This window comes from Leucopleurus acutus (genome assembly GCF_964270905.1).
Source record: "Leucopleurus acutus genome assembly, chromosome: 19".
NCBI classification, from domain to species: domain Eukaryota; kingdom Metazoa; phylum Chordata; class Mammalia; order Artiodactyla; family Delphinidae; genus Leucopleurus; species Leucopleurus acutus.
Window position 1 is genome coordinate 27,771,426 of NC_139161.1, and position 20,358 is coordinate 27,791,783.

The 20,358-nt window shown below is 38.9% G+C and overlaps 1 protein-coding gene across 4 annotated transcripts in view; it reads left to right on the top strand.

Annotated features, from left to right (window-relative positions):
- The window catches only part of BCAS3 (BCAS3 microtubule associated cell migration factor), a 574,807-nt gene that overhangs the window by 276,636 nt on the left and 277,813 nt on the right, over positions 1-20,358 (top strand). For all 4 annotated transcript variants that reach the window (XM_082859916.1, XM_082859918.1, XM_082859917.1 and 1 more), the window contains 3 exons: positions 8,079-8,179; positions 10,904-11,100; positions 17,122-17,219. In XM_082859916.1, the coding sequence (XP_082716042.1) occupies positions 8,079-8,179; positions 10,904-11,100; positions 17,122-17,219 (396 nt within the window). The remainder of the gene's footprint in view (positions 1-8,078; positions 8,180-10,903; positions 11,101-17,121; positions 17,220-20,358) is intronic.

Consider the following 20,358-nt stretch of genomic DNA (forward strand, 5'->3'; position numbering starts at 1 on the left):
ACTGACTGTTAGAAAACTTTAATAATTAATTAGAGAACATCTACGGTACCGCAGGGTCAGGGTGCAAGGAAGATCATTGATCCGTTTAATATATAACGTAGGTAAAGCCTGTTCCCTTTTATGTATTGTAACACTTCAGTTGTTGTTGCACGGATACAGGAGATGGCTCCTAATAAACAGATCAGCCAGTAATATATCGTGCTATTGCTTGATTACTCTGTGTGTGAAATCCAATGAATTCCTTTACATTTAAATGGAAACATTTATAAATTACAGAGAAAACTTACAGAATTCAGTAGAGGTAAGAGTCACTCCCTCAATAAATGTAAGTAGGTACCTTTATCTTAAGGTACTTAGGTGTGGTATTTTTGACCTGAGAGCCTTCTCCCTTTTTAAAAAATTATTTTTAAAAAGACCAGCGTTTAATTTTTGTCAGTTTGATAGTATGAAAGCATAACTTCTTAAATTTTGCAAATCTCTGATTACTACTATTTATGTGTGTTTGTCGGCTGTTGTATTTCCTCTTTTGTGAATTGCTTGTTCGTTAGGAAATGCCTTAGACTATTTTGCTTTCGGATTATTTCTATTTGAGCCTTTCTTCTTAAAAGGCAAATTTTATTTTCTGTACTAAGAAACTACATTCCCAAGCAGAATTTCTTCCTAAGATCCTGAGTGCTTTCTGATCAGAAACAGAGTTTGGTAAAGAACCCTCTCTTACTGTATGGCTGCTATATAAATGCTGTTTTTAATAAGTACCAAAAATATATTGAAGTTTGTCCTTGGATGAGAGTTTATCACTGTTGGCCTTTGGGTGAACTTTGAGCCTGAGCTGTTTCATTCAAGGCAGCATGATGTCATTTAACTCACAAATTTCTCTGTTGCTAGAAAAAGGAATGTTGTTCCCCTAAATAACTTAAAGGACTGAATAATGCTGGCACAACATTATTCACCTCTCAGGTCTCCACTAAAGACTTCAGCATGGTAAGGGTTTTATTGTTCACAGAGGATTGGTGGGGATATGGTATGGAGTAGGAGAAAACAAAAGCTGTGTCTGGTCCTGAATCTGAAGAATATTTTATTCTACCGCCCACTCTGCTGTCGGTATGACCCAGCTCTCACTCACTTCTCCAAATAAAAACCTTTGGATCCATTTTTGTTTCTTCATATTAAAAGACTCTCTACGTCTCTTTCTAGAGCTGTTTATTCAGCATATGAACATATTTTAGGTTTTTCAATAGAAGCTAAAGCAGAGAGCTACATCTCACATAAAAAATGAGATACCGTTTGGATCAACATTTGCCCCCTTATTTGAGAAGTAGATTTCCCTGATTCCAGTACTACCAAGATTCATTTCAGGGAGTAGAGCAGCTTTTTAGCATCTCCTAAAGTTGGGAGCATGGAGTTCGCTCCAGGAGAGCCTGTGCTTGACTAGCAGCTGTGTCCTCTGAAGCTAAGAGAATTTATTACTGGGAGTTCAAGAGATGCAGGGAAGACTAGAACAAGAACATAACAGAACCAAATAGATTTTCCCTTCATTGGGTTCATAAATAAGCACTGCTCATTGTTCAGCATTATGCTTTGTGTCAGTTTATATAAAAAGGATGCTTATAACATGTATGTGGTTAGTCTTTTAACTTTCATATGCATTGTCAACTCTTTTCTTTCATTGTTTTCAGGACAGATGGTGCTGGGAGCAAATAATTATTCCTTTTATTCTTTCATCTTAATGGAATATCTAGATCCTGTGTGCCCTGTTATAAACTCCGTAGTTAGGAGATCTGATTTTTTCTGGAGTATCTAAACCATGCCCAATACACTGAGAAAAGTAATTACCTGCTCTAATATAAAGTGTATTCAGTATATTAATGGTAAAAATGTATCTCTCTCTTTCAACTAGAAGGCTAGATTTGTTGTGGATGAACTTAGGCTATTGAGATCTAGCTGTTACTTTCTGGGGATTTTCGAAAGAATTTGATTCCCTGGAATTGAGGGTACACTGTTATTACTTCGGGTAAAACACCCTGAAATGTCGAGAGTTTTACATTTCTCCAGGACTAGTAATAACTCATTCTTGGAACCTTGATTCAAACCTACATATCCTAACCTTCAAATATTCCATTAACTAGTGTTAAAAAGGAGATTTCAGGGCTTCCCTGGTGGCGCAGTGGTTGAGAGTCTGCCTGCCGATGCAGGGGACATGGGTTTGTGCCCCGGTCCGGGAGGATTCCACATGCCGCGGAGTGGCTGGGCCCGTTAGCCATGGCCGTTGAACCTGCGTGTCCGGAGCCTGTGCTCCACAATGGGAGAGGCCACAACAGTGAGAGGCCCACATACCACAAATAAAATTTTAAAAAAAAGGAGATTTCAGCGTGTCACTTTAGATATCTGTTAATACAATGTTTATAACTCTATTTAATTACTATATTTTATGTGGGTAATTTGTAAAAATTCTATACTCATTGATCCTCTTCCTGACTACTTATGGATTTGAGATGTTATATTATGAAATTGACATTTTCCATTTTCAAATTGAGAATTTTGTTACGTGGGATTCAGACGTAGGGGTATTATCAGAGGACCATTTAATCTTTTTGTTCATAATTTTACTTAGGTTGTTCTACTGACTTGGAAGTTTTTTGGGAGTTTTGATTAACAGGACTAATTTGCAAAGGTCAGTGCTGAAGCAGATTTGTTTTTGTTTGCTTTGTACATAAACACATATAAAATATATAAATATATTCATAGGAATACACACATACCTACACACACACTCATATATCACTGTAAGACAGCAAAATACACTTAGTGATTTTTTTCTTAGCTTTTATTTACTCACTAGAAGCATGATCTGCTTTCCTGAGAACACAGTATAAACCAAGTCTACCTCACAGTTACCTCATAACGATCTGCTCATCCTGCCCTTGGTTGTTGATCTATACTTATCAAATGCCTGTGTGTACAGGCAGTACTTTTGAAGTTGTATTCTCTAAAGAAAATTGACAGTGTATCCTTTTTAGTTAGATGGATAGGCTTGTTTTAAATTACTGTACTAAAGGTAGGGATAGAACATGGCAGAGATTTTTATTTCAAAATTCCATATCCTTTTCCTAACCCAAGATTATTAACTATCTAAAACAGTTGGTAAAAGTAAAAGATACTAACCATTTTTCTTTAGATAGAAGGTAGGTATATTGGTCCATTAAACTCAGGCTTGCAATATATGTAACTTTTTTTTAATAAATAAACTCTCTTAAGTCCTCTTTTGTGCCTCCGTCCTAACAAGTACAGAAAAATTAATCTCATCAACTATAACCTTTTTTTAAATAATAGCTGGTATTTATTTGGCCACGTGACATGTGGGATCTTAGTTCCCTGACCAGGGATCATTTTATCTTTATTTTCACCACTGAGATGTCCCAGTTCCCTGCCCGATCATTGGCTATTGGTTAATATAGATCTCTGCAACATCCGTCCTTGTTTCAAAGCCTTTTCAAAGTCTGACAGTTCCCTGGACCTTGTCCATATTACTCTTGGACACATAGTAAATAGTCATCATCCCATCCATAGGGGACTTAGAGAGGTTGTCACAGGCTCAGCTGTGCAGACCCACTATGTGCACAGCTTCTCTACTGTTGCACATGTGGAATCTCCTGCTACTTCCTTGAACTCTACCCAAGAATGAATATAAAGGACTTCCCTGGGGGCGCAGTGGTTGAGGGTCCGCCTGCCAATGCGGGGGACACGGGTTCGTGCCCCGGTCCGGGAGGATCCCACATGCCGTGGAGCGGCTGGGCCCGTGAGCCATGGCCGCTGAGCCTGCGTGTCCGGAGCCTGTGCTCCGCAGCGGGAGAGGCCGCAACGGGAGAGGCCGCAGCAGTGAGAGGCCCGCGTACCGCAAAAAAAAAAAAGAAGGAAGATAGGATTTTTCACAGCTGTTCATGCCAAAAACTCCTTCTGAATTCTGTCATTTCATACCCTTCCTTGGGAACCCTCTTTTCCCCCTTTCTGCTTATGGTACTCTCACTCCAATCTCAAAATATCTTTCCTAATAATTAGCTGCTTGGAGAGCACGGAAACTTTGCTCTTAACTATCATACTTTCAATCTCTTTTTCTTATCCCAGGGTCAAATTTTTGAATTCTTTTTTTCTCTGTGAGCAGGTATATCATTACTTCCCTGAGATAGTAAACATGGAATGTTCTTCCTACCTGGATTGGAGAAATTTTTTAAATGTAAAGAAATATGAGAGAGAGGGAAGGACATTTATTTTATGTTGAACAATATTATTCCACCACACTTGTATTTTTATAGTGTGAATCTTCTGAATGCTTCAAAGCTTTCTTAATAAGAATACTGTTTTTTAGTGAACATAAGGTATGGAAACTCTTCTTACAATCTCAATTTAGAAATTCAGGATTCAGACTTAATTTTTCATAGATATACATTTGGTATTTTTACCACTTCCTTTGGGAAACAGGGAATGGCTGGGAAGAAGAGGAGGAGGAGGAAGAGATTTCTTCTTTTTCTTTTTCTTAGGAAACTTTTCGCTGTGGGAAATTTGAAACATACACACAATCAAAAGACAATAGTATAATGACTCTTCATGTACCTGTTCTTCACCTTCAACAATAATCAACTCATAACTAGCCTTTTTTCACCTATAATCCTACTCCTCACTATTCTCTGCCATTGGATTTTTAATTAATTAATTAATTTATTTATTTTTGGCTGTGCTGGGTCTTCATTGCTGCTCACGGGCTTTCTCTAACTGTGGCGAGCGGGGGCTACTCTTTGTTGTGGTGCGTGGGCTTCTCATTGCGGTGGCTTCTGTTATTGCAGAGCACGGGCTCTAGGCGCACGGGCTTCAGTAGCTGTGGCTCACGGCTCTAGAGCCCAGGCTCAGCAGTGTGGCGCACGGGCTTAGTTGCTCTGCAGCATGTGAGATCTTCCTGGGCCAGGGCTTGAACCCGTGTCCCCTGCATTGGCAGGTGGATTCTTAACCGCTGCGCCACCAGGGAAGTCCCATTGTATTATTATTATTATTTTTTTTATTTTTATTTTTTTTGCGGTACGCGGGCCTCTCACTGTTGTGGCCTCTCCCGTTGCGGAGCACAGGCTCCAGACGCGCAGGCTCAGTGGCCATGGCTCACGGGCCCAGCCGCTCCGCGGCATGTAGGATCTTCCCAGACCGGGGCGTGAACCCGTGTCCCCTGCATCGGCAAGCGGACTCTCCACCACTGAGACACCAGGGAAGCCCTGGATTATTTTTAAGTTTATCCCCCCTCCCACCCCACCCCTTGCCTTTTTCTTTTTTTTGGCTGTGCCTTGCAGCTTTCAGGGTCTTAGCTACCCCACCAGGGATTGAACCCAGGCCCTCGGCAGTGAAAGCATGGAGTCCTAACCACTGGACTTCCAAGGAATTCCCAGGTTTATCCCATTTTGATGATGGATGAATAAGTGTTCTACCATTCTGGTATCATTACTTATTCCAGAATGCAAAACTCCATTTATTCACGTAATACTTATGGAATGCTTATTCTGCAACAGGTAGTAGCCTAGGCTCAGCATACGTAGAGTACATTGTAAACTCCTGGAAAAAATTCACATTAGGTACTAGTTGGTAACACAAGGGTGTAATTTCTCACTTCTTCTTAAGTTTCTCCAATATCTTTCTGTCTACCCTAGCTTTATTTTTTTTAAAAAAAGAAAGCCGTAAACCATCTGCTGATCCCTGCCCCGTTTGCCTTCCTGATTCTTCTTCCACTCCCAACTTGCCTCATCACACCCAACCACACTGGCCTCCTGACATTACTGAAACATTTCCTTTATGTTCCCACTTCAAAATGTTTGTAATTGATATTCTCTCTGTAACACTTTCCCCTCAGATATCTGCATGGCCTATTCATACCTCACCTCTTTAAAATCTTCTCTCACCTCAACTGCGTTCCAAAGTGTGTCCTGACCTCTAGATATTTGTCCATAGTTGCCTTCTTGACTAGTATTTAGGGAGTGGGGTTTTGAGGCATACTCTTGCTCTGTTCTGTATTAAGAATTTAATATCAAATTTATTTATTAAAAAGAATACAAATGGTTAGGGAACAACTCAGCCTTTGCAAACATAAATTTACTTATCATCTTTGCAATATACACCAAAATTATTAAGGATGCTTAAATATTAATTGATTATTATGGTATTCTTTTCTTCATGATATTCAAAATCCTAAGAAATTAGGTGATATGCTTTGGTGACAACTTGTGTTTTGTGCCAGATGCCAGCATGCCTCTCAGCTGTAGAACTATGAATCTGAAGAACTGATAGCTAATAGTTTTAACCACTGCAAATCTTGTATTTTAATACTGTTTATCTCCCTCTGATGAGTAATTGACTGATATCATTTCTCCTCTCCCAGATAGTTAAGGTAAGGTTTTTGTGAGTACGTCTTCTTTAAAATCTTGTCCTATGTTCTGCTCTGTCTACTTCACTAATATCTGTTTCACTGAGATTTAGTTCTTCAAAATACCTTGTTCTGGCAAGAGTGCTGTGAGATTAGCATTCTCAGTCTCTGCTCATGGAAGTGTAACTCTTTCTGAGAATATGCATTAAGAAATTTAGACATGTTCATATCCTTTGATTTCATTTTTAGGAATGTAGCCTAAGGAAAATGCACATACTGAAGTATATATACCTATCTCTGGGTGGTAGAAATTCTGAGATTATTTTCTTTTTCTCATTCTTTTCTGTTTCTTCCAGGTTTCTTTAATACTCACCAACTTTCCATCCTCTTCTGTTCTCTTCCTTTTCTTTTCTCTATTTCCCCTCAGTACTTTATTGCTTTATTTCTCTTAGTATTAAAATGTATACAGAGGGAGAGAATATATGGGGAATCTCTATCTTCTCATCCATTTTGTTTTGAACCTAAAATTGTCCTTAAAAATGGAGTCTATTTTATAATAAAAATAAGCAAATAAATAGTATGGGATTTTAGGAACTTCCCTGGGTGGCACAGTGGTTGGGAGTCCGCCTGCCAGTGCAGGGGACATGGGTTTGAGCCCTGGTCTGGGAAGATCCCACATACCGCGGAGCTGCGGGGCCAGTGTGCCACAGGTACTGAGCCTGCGCTCTGGAGCCCAGGAGTCACAACTACTGAGCCCTAGTGCCGCAGCTACTGAAGCCTGCGCGCCCTAGAACCCGTGCTCCGCAACAAGAGAGGCCACCGCAATAAGAAGCCCGCACACCGTGGCGAGGAGTGGTCCCTGAAAGCCACAGCTAGAGAGAGCCTGCACTCTGCAACAAAGACCCCAGTGCAGCCAAAAATAAATTAATTAAATTAAATTTTAAAAAATAGTATGGGACTTTAAATAAATTTCTGTTGGGATGGTATTTGGTTCATTAGGAACTCAATAAATGTTTGCTGAATCATTTTATTGCTTTGACTAAGCAAAGGTTCTTCTTTTTATGAGAAAGCAGCCTCTTTGTGTTTTAAAGCCTATATCCTACCACCTAAGAATCAGGGAAACTACTGAAGTATCCAGAAAAAATGAAACATTTCTTTGGATCAATGAAACGTTTTAGGAACTAAAAGTGTTTTAAAATTAAAAATATTTTAATGCCTTCCCTTTATATGAACTATTAAATAGACTCTTAAAGAATCTTATTTGATATTTGTTTTAAAAACCCCTTCCTGAATTATAGGAACTGCATTAAATTAATTTCATTGTTAGATGGAGAGGACTGAAGTGTCCTAAAGGCTAGGAATTATATTGGTGCATGGGCAATCGAATTGTCACTATTTCTTAATGTACTTGTGCTGTTAAGATGCAATTAGTTGTGTATTTCTTTAACAGTGATATATGTAATGACTAAATTCGTGCAGATGTTTTTTAAAGTGTACTCTTATTTGGAGATTTTTCTTATTCCTCAGAAATTCAGTCTTTCTTGTTCGTTAATTATTTGAATTGTGCATTGAATGTCTTATTTTAGCTTATAAATTACCACAGTATTCAGGATGGTTATGCCCACATTCATTTTTTTCACTGCATGGATTAAAGTTGTTTAAATACATTTTTTTTCTCCTGCAGTGGTTCCCCCTGGAAGTCCTGGGCCCATTACTCGGCATGGGTCCTATGACAGTTTAGCTTCTGACCATAGTGGACAGGAAGATGAAGAGTGGCTGTCTCAGGTAAGACTCTGAAACACTGGGTCTATTAAAGTGACAGAAAACAGAGATCCATTAGCTCTTTTTTTCTTGAATTTTAAAAATTATTTTCCTTAGAGGAAAATGGGCAGAATTGGGATTTTTTTTAGGTTCCCCAAGAAATAATCAATTGTCTTTCCATATTAAGAATTTCTCATAAATACTGCTGCAGGGATACATATATTTTATACACACACATATACATATGTATGTATGTGTGTACATTAGCGTTCACACAGAGAGCATAAAATATGCTATCTTTCAAACAATCCATTCATATCCCCCAGGACCTTGGATTTCAGATGAACTGTTTGGATTAAAATAAGAATTGGCCTTGTTAAAACAGTGAAGCCTTTCAACAGTCTTTGGGCTTTTTTTTTTGTGGAGGCAACAATTTCTGAAGATTGGGCCCATACTTTGATTAGGAAAGTTAGGCGTTCTAATCTACACAAGTGCCCGCCTGGCTTTCCTTTCCTAAGCTCCTGTAATGCCGCTTCTAGTGGTCTCAAAACCAGCCCTGTAACAGCTTCGACTGACCCTTCCTCTCCGTGCTAGGTGAAGCTGTCTTCATCTCAAGCGCTTTGAAATAAAAGATACTCAGGCAGATTTCAAAATGATGAGATTACAAGTGACTTCATTACAAATGCTGTTATGTCTGTCTCAAGTCTGACATCATTTGGTGAAGTTAATGACTGGTCTCAGATTACCAATCCAGCGGCTTTTCATCAGACAGGTGCCTCAGTGGAGGCCGGGTGCAGTTTCATTGCTTTCTCAGGGAAGGGAGCCCGAAAAACTAAAGGGAATCTGGGAACTGGAGAATCAAATTGTTTCTAGGTGACATACATTTCATCACACCAAAAATACTCCCAGGAAGATCCTTGAAGGATCTTGATGCGTATGGAGATACATCATTTCTTGAGGATACCACGATAAATTTAAAAAAAAAAAAAAAGAATGCTGGCAAAGAAACCACTGTCCTTCACTTCCACTTTTCAATTAGAAAAAGGGGTAATGTGTGCTGTCAGTGTGAAAGTATCTACAATATGTTTGTACTGCATACAACAGGAGAGTGAGCAGGAACATCTGGCCATTGCCTCAGTGAAATTGCACAGGCATCTGTTTACCTCTCGGCTCTGTGACACTGATGGTTTTGAGCTTAAAATACACAGAATGCTTTATCTGTGGCCTCATTTACATTGCTGAATACAACTTCTTGAATGAGAAATCACTGTCCTAAATCTGAGTAGTTTTCTCCCTGTGTTTAGTGGGAATGTGAATATTGTTCCAAGACCGTGATGCTTTTGCCCTTTAGGACTTACAAACACAGAGCTGCACTCCGTGAACCTTTTCAGTTACATTTTGTTAAGAATTAATCACTGCAATCAGAGAAATGTGATTAAATATAAAAGAACTCAGGGCAAAACTAAGGCACATGGCAAGTCAGTTCCATAAAGTATGTATACAGACGTGGATGTAGCAATTACAAGACATTGAGAAATAGTGTTTTACCAAAGGTTTGCATATTTAGTCTCTTATTCAAGTTGCTCATTTGTAAAATCACATGTTTATTTTTAGGTTTTACCCTGTGTCTTACTCTCTGCATTGTCTAATATTGGCAACATTCCATACCCCCTCCTTAGAGCATGAAATTCATAAAGCATTCTGTTATTACTGTTTTGCAGCATTTAAAATACCTATGTGAATGTTCATGGTAGTTGAGAAAACAATCTAATTAAGAAATGGTATTTTGAAGACAAATCTAGTTTGAGGGAAAATATATAGTCCTCTCTTACATTAAAAATGAAATTTGGAGGATTTTGAGGGCAGTAAACATTATAGTGTTTAATTGTGGAAAGAAACTGGCTTTGGGTATTAAATTATTTCAGACCTTTTCTTTTCCTTGGATAGTTCAAGAACAACTTCACATTTGTCATGAGCTTGGTCCTCAATGAAGGAATTACTTTTAATCTGTGGATTGATAGGTGTAGTATTCACTGCATGCCCACAAAGTGGTAAGTACTGTCTAGAATGAGTGAAAAACGTAGTCCCTAGGGAGCCAGTGCTTGGTATATGAGGCAGGCAACTGATCCTTTTATTCTCATGTGATTTTTGTGTTATATATGTGGGGTGCATGTGTGTGTGTGTATTTGTGTTTACATATACACACATATATTTACACATACACAAAACGAGTTTCTGGTATTGATATATTTTGGTGAGGACCTGTAGAGGGATGTAGCGAATGTCTCTATAGGTTGCTATTGTCATCACCTTTTTAAAAAATATTTATTTATTTATTTATTATTATTATTTTTTGACTGCGCCTAGTCTTAGTTGCAGCACACGGGATCTTTTGTTACGGTGTGCAGGCTCCAGAGCACATGGGCTCTGTAGTTGCAGCACACAGGCTCTCCAGTTGCGGCATGCGGGCTTAGTTGCCCTGCAGCATGTGGGATCTTAGTTCCCCGACCAGGGATTGAACCAGTGTCCCCTGCGTTGCAAGACAGATTCTTAACCACTGGACCATCAGGGAAGTCCCTGTCATCACCTTTTGATTGTAGATGCCCTGTCCCTCTTCCACTTGGTTAAGATGGGCTTCTTGGAGAATGTGAGTGTTCAGAGCTGAGACTGGGGTGAGGGGGTGGATCATGAAAGGCTCTCAAAGGGAGAGCCTAATATATTTCAATCATGATTCCTAATCTGTTCCAGGTAGAAATTGTAACGCACACCGGACCCCACAGACGTCTGTGGATGGGTCCACAGTTCCAGTTCAAAACCATCCATCCCTCAGGCCAAACCACAGTCATATCATCCAGTTCATCTGTGTTGCAGTCTCATGGTCCAAGTGATACTCCACAGCCCCTTTCGGATTTTGATACAGATGATCTTGATCTCAACAGTCTCAGGTAAGAAATAAGAACTAGAGAGTGATTTGAACACATTAATATGTTCATTTGTCGTTAACATCTTAGATAATATTTGCATTTCCCCATTTGATGCTGTATCACGTTGCAGAATACATGCAGTGTAACTTGTGGTTCATCATTATCACTGGGGATCTTATGTGAGATCTTATCACATCCAATAAATATTTGTGTTCTGGATTGTACTTCCCTAAATCTAATATTCAGTGTACTTTTTAAAGCCGTCTTATTTTATGATGCCTCTCTCATATTTCTAATATCTCTCTCTTTATCTGTCTTGCTATATTTTCATCATATATATTCTCGATTCTTACTTGTAAGAATCACAGTAGTTTGCAGAGTATGCTTTTTATTATTAGCATTTTTTTAATGTAATTGAGAACTTTTTGACTTTTGTGCTCTTCTGTTTGCTTAGCAGTTTAATTTGTTACACCAAGACTTGACACATTAGGATACAACAGACAATGAAGGGCTCAGTCTAATGCAATATAATCTCCCTTTCCTGTGTTCTTTTAAAAAAGAATTCTACAGTGTATTTTTATTTGAATCTAAAATAGCCCTCTGCCCTTTTTCTTGCACCTCTTTTTTAAAAATTGTGGAAAAATGTGTCCCAATCCTATGTTGGAAATATGTTTTTATTCTACTTCGTCAAAATTAATAACAAATCTTTATAACAATGCAAAAGCTGTTGCAGAGGTGGATTAGGCCTAGATATTTCTTCTTTAAGAATAACTCATATAATGAAGCATGTCTCCTGTAATACCTTTCTAAGTATTTTAGTTTTGTGTTGTTTTTTTTTTTATTGCGGTACATGGGCCTCTCACTGTTGTGGCCTCTCTCGTTGCGGAGCACAGGCTCCGGACGCACAGGCTCAGCGGCCATGGCTCACGGGCCCAGCCGCTCCGTGGCATGTGGGATCTTCCCGGACTAGGGCACGAACCCGCGTCCCCTGCATCGGCAGGCAGACTCTCAACCACTGCTCCACCAGGGAAGCCCAGTATTTTAGTTTTCTTTGTATTTTATTTCTTCCATACATTTTTGGTTTTTTTGGTTCAGTATATTTTCTTCAGCTTTCTAGAAGTGGCACTTCTCCCTAAGATGTGAGGCAATAGTGACAATACAGTGGGTGCTAGACCATTTTTCATAGGTACTAATTATAAAATATGATCCAGTTTCAGAAAGTCAAGTAGAGTCAGTCCTTAGCTTAGTGAATAAGTGCATATTCAAATGTTTTTATAGGTTATTTTGTTACTTAAATGTTAATAAAATAGACCCATAAAACTATGTTTATTCTCTTTACTAAAGTATTCACAAGATTCTCCCCCCACCTTTTTTTCTTTCTGTTGATTGTCACCCGCTGCTCTGATAAGACCCTGTCCCTTTTCTTTGGAGGACATCCTCAGCTCCTGTATACACAGCTCTGTTCCTTTTGGTTTTTTGTTTGTTTCTTTTTTTGTTTTTAAAGTTTTTTTTTTTGATATGGACCATTTTTAAAGTCTTTATTGAATTTATTACAATATTGCTTCTGTTTTCTATTTTGGTTTTTTGGCCACAAGGCATGTGGGATCTTAGCTCCCCGACCAGGATTCGAACACGCACCCCCTGCACTGGAAGGTGAAGTCCTAACCACTGGACTGCCAGGGAAGTCCCCTGTTCCTTTGTTTTTGACCTCCCCTAGCTTTCTTATCCCTGTTCTTACCCCTGTTCCTTTGTTTTTGACCTCCCCTAGCTTTCCTACCCCTTATTTCAGATACAGTTCTTCATTTAAAAGCTCTCTAACTTGCTTCTTCAGACAGAGCTTTATTCCTGAAATCCTTCCAGAAATTTCCTCAGGGACTTTTCTTTTTCTTATACTAAAGAGCTCCCGGTATTTAAATTGTTTCTGTCCTGTTTGTTGGGAACATATAAATATTAGAAACCGGGCTTCCCTGGTGGCACAGTGGTTGAGAGTCTGCCTGCCAATGCAGGGGACACAGGTTCGTGCCCCGGTCTGGGAAGATCCCACATGCCGCGGAGAGGCTGGGCCCGTGAGCCATGGCCACTGAGCCTGTGCATCCGGAGCCTGTGCTCCGCAACGGGAGAGGCCACAACAGTGAGAGGCCCACGTATAGCAAAAAATAATAATAATAATAAATAAATAAATATTAGAAACCTTTATGTTAGTCCCAGGTTTATAATTTTTTTTTATTTCACTTGTAGTTTATATTTAAACATTTAAGCATATAGGCTCTTGGTTATGACCTTAACCCCATTAGAACACAGTTTTGGTGGAAAATTCAGATTTACCTCACATCATTTCAATTATGTGTCCTGTTTAGTACCATTTCCTGCCCAGCATCCAGTTAGAAATCCCACTCTTTATATTCTCCTCACTCCTGTCCACTATCACTTTATCCCAGCTCCTCACCTCTGGTTCTATATTTCTTTAGGCTTATGCACAATGGCAGTATGTCTGTTGACTTTACCTTCTTCTTTATTTATTTAATTTATTTTTATTAATTTATTTTTGGCTGCGTTGGGTCTTCCTTGCTGCGCACGGGCTTTCCCTAGTTGTGGTGAGCGGGGCCTATACTTCGTTGTGGTGGCTTCTCTTGTTGCCGAGCGTGGGCTTTCGGCACGCGGGCTTCAGTAGTTGTGGCACGTGGGCTCAGTAGTTGTGGCTCGTGGGCTCTAGAGCGCAGGCTTAGTAGTTGTGGCGCATGGGCTTAGTTGCTCCGCGGCATGTGGGATCTTCCCGGGCCAGGGCTCGAACCCGTGTCCCCTGCACTGGCAGGCGGAATCTTAACCACTGCGCCACCAGGGAAGCGGCCCCGTACCTTCTCCTTTAAATTGTGAAGACTTGTTCAGATTTTTTGGCTCAACTGACCCTTTACACCTGGTACCTTGTCCTATACCTCATATTGCTAAGGATTACTTGATGCTGTGGTATTCTGCCTCCCTGTATCCTAACCAAAATGGCAACAGTCAGGTGTATTGGTGGCTGTCTTATCTATAACAGGCATGGCTGTTAGGCATGGCTAACCTCATACCAGCTCCTTATTTGGAATAGGGATTTAACTCGTTAAAAAGATCAATGAAATATTTATTAATAGACCTGAGAAATAGATAATGTAGAAGAAAGTGAAATATAAAACCTAGTTTTCCATTCAAGATTAGCTCCTAAGAAATCAGTTTCATTTTATCATTTTATTTTTTCATCTAGTTAATTAATACATCCATCAACTGATGTATTTTATATATGTATGTTGTGAATTTTCTGTGTGTGAGAACATTTAACTTCTACTCTTTTAGCAAACTTCAGTTATATAATATAGTTTTATTAACCATAGTCACCGTGTGATACATTAGATCTTCACACCTTAATCATATTATTTTAATTGATATATAATTCACATAACATAAAATTCACTGTACAATTCAGTGGCTTTATTACAGTCTAATTCTAGGACATTTCCATCACCCCCACCAGTTTTTTTTGGGTCTTTTTAAAATTATTATTATGGAAAAATTTCAAGCATATATAAAAATATGTAAAGTTAAAGAGAATAATAGAATTAATCCCTGTGTATCCGTTGCCCAGCTTCAACACATCAATTCTTGGCCAGTCTTCTTTCATCTATAGCCCAGTCCATACCCCACCCACAACTCTGGATGATTCAGAAACTCCAGTGCTATAAAGTGAGTTAATAATAGGAAAATTATTAGGCCACATAAATTATTTAGATCGGGAAGGAGCTTTGATTTGCATGCACTGGGCATGTCTAACGGGCTAGCTTCTTGTTTCTTATAAGACCCAGAAAACATCTCTTCTAGAAACTTCAAATAAACTCTTCCTCTCTTCTCACGGGCCCTCATTTGCTTCGGCCTGCCCATCCCTGAGCTAATTAATCTCACCATGAGATAATGGGATTACCATGACTGACTTGGGAAAATGACCTGGGGCAGAAGGCATACTGGTTAGGGCACCATTATCGTCCACTACAGCAGTGATCATCAACATTTCCAACTTCCAGTACTAGATCAAATGCATCATTTTTCATCCCCCCCGCCCCATTTCTTTCTTTCATACAACAAGTGCATATACATTCGAGCTGTGCTTTCAATAAGGACTCTTTTGGGACTTCCCTGGTGGCGCAGTGGTTAAGAATCCGCCTGTCAATTCCCACATGCCACGGAGCAACCAAGCCCACGTGCCACAACTACTGAGCCCGCGCTCTAGAGCCCGTGAGCCACAACTACTGAGCCCGTGAGCCACAAGTACTGAGCCCGTGTGCCACAACTACTGAAGCCCGTGCGCCTAGAGCCCGTGCTCCTCAACAAGAGAAGCCACCGCAATGAGAAGCCCGCGCACCGCAACGAAGAGGAGCCTCCACTCTCTGCAACTAGAAAAAACCCCCGCACAGCAGCGAAGACCCAGTGCAGCCAAAAATAAATAAATAAATTTATTTAAAAAACATACAAAAACACCTCTTCACAAAGATTAACTCAATGGATCACGGATCTAAATGTAAAAAGCAAAATTTAAAAAAAATAAAAAAGGACTCTTTTTCTGTAGTCCATAATTGGTATGTCAGGCTTCTATAATCTGTCCCATGGTGCTTATCGATTCTTATCTTCCACCAGTATCCACTATAAACACTATGCTTAAGCCAAATCATGCTCCTCAAGATGCCCTCCATTTATCATGCTTGGTCACAATTCCAAGGGTTCACTTGTTCTAGTTCTATGTTTAAAGGGCACTTCTTGCCCCTTTGCATATATACACATCCTAAGACTGTATATAGGTCTAACTTCTTTTTTTTTTTTTACATCTTTATTGGCGTATAATTGCTTTACAATGGTGTGTTAGTTTCTGCTTTATAACAAAGTGAATCAGTTATACATATACATATGTTCCCATATCTCTTCCCCCTTGCGTCTCCCTCCCTCCCATCCTCCCTATCCCACCCCTCCAGGCCAATTTCTGTTATAGCGCCATAAGATCATCTCGATCTGCTGTGGACTGTACATTCCTTCCCCCATTTCTTCATTCTGAGCTTTCATTACCTATTTCATTCATTTTCACACTCCAGTTTTCTTTTGCATCAGTCCTGAATGTCCATATGCTATACTATATATCTGCACACAGACTTTGTATTTCGTGTTTTGTTTCTGCTTGTTCCTAGAATAATACTGACACATGATTAATATTCAGCAAATTCTTACTGAATGAACGAATCGCCAAAAATGCATGCTTATATTGTTATAACAAGTCTTTAGTCCTTTAAGTTGCCTGGGCCTCTCAAGTCTTTTAGCCATACAGAAATTTTTGTGTGAATAGTATTAATCTAATACAACTGGAAATAGACTCTTGGCATTTATAGATTTGCCATTCCCAAGCAACTTGAAATTGTATGTAGTAAATTGCAATTTTGCTGAGACTCTAATTGATTCTTCAATGCTAATTGATGATTTTATGGAGGTAACTCAGTTAGACAGTAGTAATCCTAGCTAACCCCCTGGCAGCCAGATCCCAGCACAGCTTTGTTATCCTATGCTTGTTGTCATATATAAAGTAACTTTCATTAAGGATTTTAAGGGAGTGACTCAAAATTTGTATCTATTAATGCTATCTTTTAAGGAAGGCATGGTTCTATTCATGAATTTGAAGATTCTCAAAACTTTTCATCTCCTTTGCAAATGCCAAAGTTTTCAGTATAATGTGTTTTGTGTCCTCTCCCATGCTGCTTAATTTATCCCTTTAAATTAATTTCAGTTTTTCAGTCCCTTGCTTAAAACCTATTGAAAACATACAAAGAGAAGAAGAGGTCTAGAGTGTAGAGAATGCTGTGCTTTAGCCTTCTATGAGAATAAGGGACTGCAGCTCCCCTGTTTGCCTTGTTTTAGAATGAATGGTTCTTTAATGGATTGGGCTATTCCAGCGTTCCTGATTTAAGATCTGTTGTAGCCAGCGACAGTTTTGATGCCAGTAACATACGTGAATTAAATTAAATTGCATTGCAGGATCCAGCCAGTCCGCTCTGACCCAGTCAGCATGCCAGGGTCATCCCGTCCAGTGTCTGATCGAAGGGGAATTTCCACCGTGATTGATGCTGCCTCAGGTAGAAAACTACCTCCAAAGTGTTTACTGGGTATTTCTGTGCATTTTTAATTTCTTTTCTCACACAATGTAGCGAGTATATATTTTTTGCCATCTTCCTCTTCTTTTTTCGGGGGTGGTGGGGAGGGATGGCTGCGTGTGCACATGCAGTTGTGTGTGCACGTGTGCGTGTGAGGGGTGTGTGTGTGTGTATTAAAACAGTACTGTGCCTACATTTGCTGCTAAACGACGCCATGCATTTAAATATTGTTAAGGTTGGTGAATGATGCGGTGGAGTTGGCACTTGATTAAATGTCATGAACACAGTATTGAAGGCTACAGGTTGATGACTGTTTTGCCTTTGATCTCTCAAATGTGGAGAAGCAACCTTGACAGAGAACGTAAATACAATATATGGATTCAATTTACTCAACCTGTTGAGTATCAAAGTGCCTGATCTGTGGAAGTAGAGAGTCCAAATGCTATAGCTTAAATGGTTTTATTATTGAAAGCATAAAGTTTAGAAATTCATTAACTTTATCTATGACAACGATTAACTTCCTATCCTTGGAAGCAAGCCATGAATATGTGTCATCAGTACCTGGAAGTAGGTCTTTGTCTCTATAGGTGATAGTTGCTACATTAGTATTGTAAAACTGTCTTCTGCCAGGTCTGCCAAATGATAGAACTGCTCGTAATAATACATTTTCTCATCTCTAAATGCAGTCATAAAGAAAATAAGGACAGTGATGCTTTATATATGGTGCATCTGTGGCGCATCTGAAGACAGCATACGGCAGGGTTTCATCAAAAAAGTCTCTTATAAGTAGAATTATTAAACCCTCGGCATTAGTCAGACAGTTGAGTCAGAGAGGATTTTAATCTATAGCAATTTCAAAATCCCTAGAGACCGCTGACTTGATTGAGGCTTAAAATGTGAAAGAAAAAGGAAACAAACACAAACCTGATTTGTGAAGGTCTCTTTTAAAAGACCAAAGCTTCTGTTTCTGATTCTGTCTCTGGATGTGTTTCGAAGTTCGAAAGCTCATGGGTTTCGTACGTTTTCTTGGCTTTCTGAACTATTTGTCAGTGGATTGTACCTTGTGTCTGATTGAGCTATCCGCTTCCAGGGCTGTGCTTTCATTCTTAATGTAAACTCTTACTTTGGAGAACTCATACTTGTTCCTCTGCTTTAACTTGGCAACCAGGGTGGTCCCCTGGAAACAAGCACAGAAATATCTAAGGTCTCTAGCCTTGCACTGAATGAGATATTGAGATAGGTGACTTAAACAATGAATCTTTTCGATAGTTTCAGTCTGTCAATGCTAACAGATCCTGCTCATATGAAATTATCATTTACAATTGTGAATCCTGGAAATGATGTATTTTAACCTGAAGTATTTTATTCAAGATTTCAGTAGTAGGCTTTGTTGGTTTGGGGGTATTGGTTTTTTGTTTTTTTACGTTATTAAACTGCCATATTATTAATGTTTTAGCATCAGGTAACTAGCTATTGGTCAAGTGAAACACATGTCACTAAAGCAGTTCCCATGTGTGTTATTAAATGTGCCATATTCAGTGCACAATTCTGGGTTAAGACTTGTATTTATCACATATCATTATCTCAATTTTAGCTCTTTGTAAAGTTCTCTCATGCCACAGAAAGGAACTTCAGTGAACTATTGCAACCATAGTTTTGTTTTACTCTGTTGCAAGAAGAGTTTTTAAGTTGATGTTTGAGCAGGGGATTCAGTCTTTGCCTTTGATTTACTCAGATTTCCATCAGAAAAACAGGAGTTTCTAGGATATTGTTCTCCAACTCTGAGCCTCTGCCTGACAGTACTAATCTTTGGAGTAGAGAAGGACTTCTTGGTGACCAAGCTGTATTATTTTTCTCGGCCTCTTTTCATTCCAGAAAACTATAGCTCCTTTCAGAATGACAGCCAGAGAAATGAAATGTGTGTGCTACGTTCTCTAGCTGAGCTAAAGAAACCCCATAAATGAGGGATTAGACTTCTATGAATTATCCTCTACCTCTCAAATGGTTTGCATCCCTTTTGTTGAACATGTTTTTTAAGTGGGTGAATGATGTTTTGTTGGGGAAACTTCATCTACTTCTATCTAGTAGGACCACTTATTTAACAGTCTTACTTTCTATTGAGAAAAGATAGAGATAACAAGATAGAGGTTAGATGATTTGGGTTCTCTTTTTGAAATTTATTTTATTGAAGTATAGTTGATTTACAATGTTGTGTTAATTTCTGCTGTACAGCAAAGTAACTCAGTTATACATATATACATTCTTTTTCATATTCTTTTCCATTGTGCTTTATCACAGGTTATTGAATATAGTTCCCTGTGGTATACAGTAGGACTTTATTGTTTATCCATTCTGTATATAATAGTTTGCATCTGCTAATCTCAAACTCTGATTTGGGTTCTTTATGAAAGGAAGTTTATGGGAAAATTCCATTTTAGATTCTTCTACTAAAAAGAGTGTAACATATTTTTATAATTGCTCCTAAACCAGGAAGTGCGTCTCTGATTATGACCCATGCATTGGACGCAGCTGCATATTATGAAGATGCTAATCTGGAGTTTTGATTGCCTTTGCTTAGAGGGATATGACCAGTGTGGCATCTCCTCTTATCAGGGTTCATTGCTTTGTCTTACCGTCAAGCAATTTATACGACTAAACGTATTGTCTTTTTAATTGTTCCTATGGCATATTTTTTTCTCCATTACCAGTAAAAGTGTAAAAAATATGAGAAAAATGTCACCCTGGAGCAGCTCAATCATTTAAGCATTCCAGTAAGTGTTGTCTCAAAATGTTAACACTGAAGATCTTCCTTTGACAGCCTGACATGCATCCGCCATCAATTAAGTTATCTGAAATATTCTTGAATCTCTCTTTTAACAGCATCACCTTCCTGGGAAAAGACTTTCATGTGTTCATAATCCCTTTGAATTGTGAAAGGTAACCCTTATTCTGGTTACCTTTATTTTAGTGGCAGCTCTTGCTCTGTCTGTCTAAACCAGTGGTAGTATAATCATTTTTCATCTAATTACTTTTCAGAGGCATAGTATTTAAAAGTTTAATGTGACACTATCACATCTTTTGATGGCCGTGACAATTTTCAAAGTGAAAATATTATTTAAAC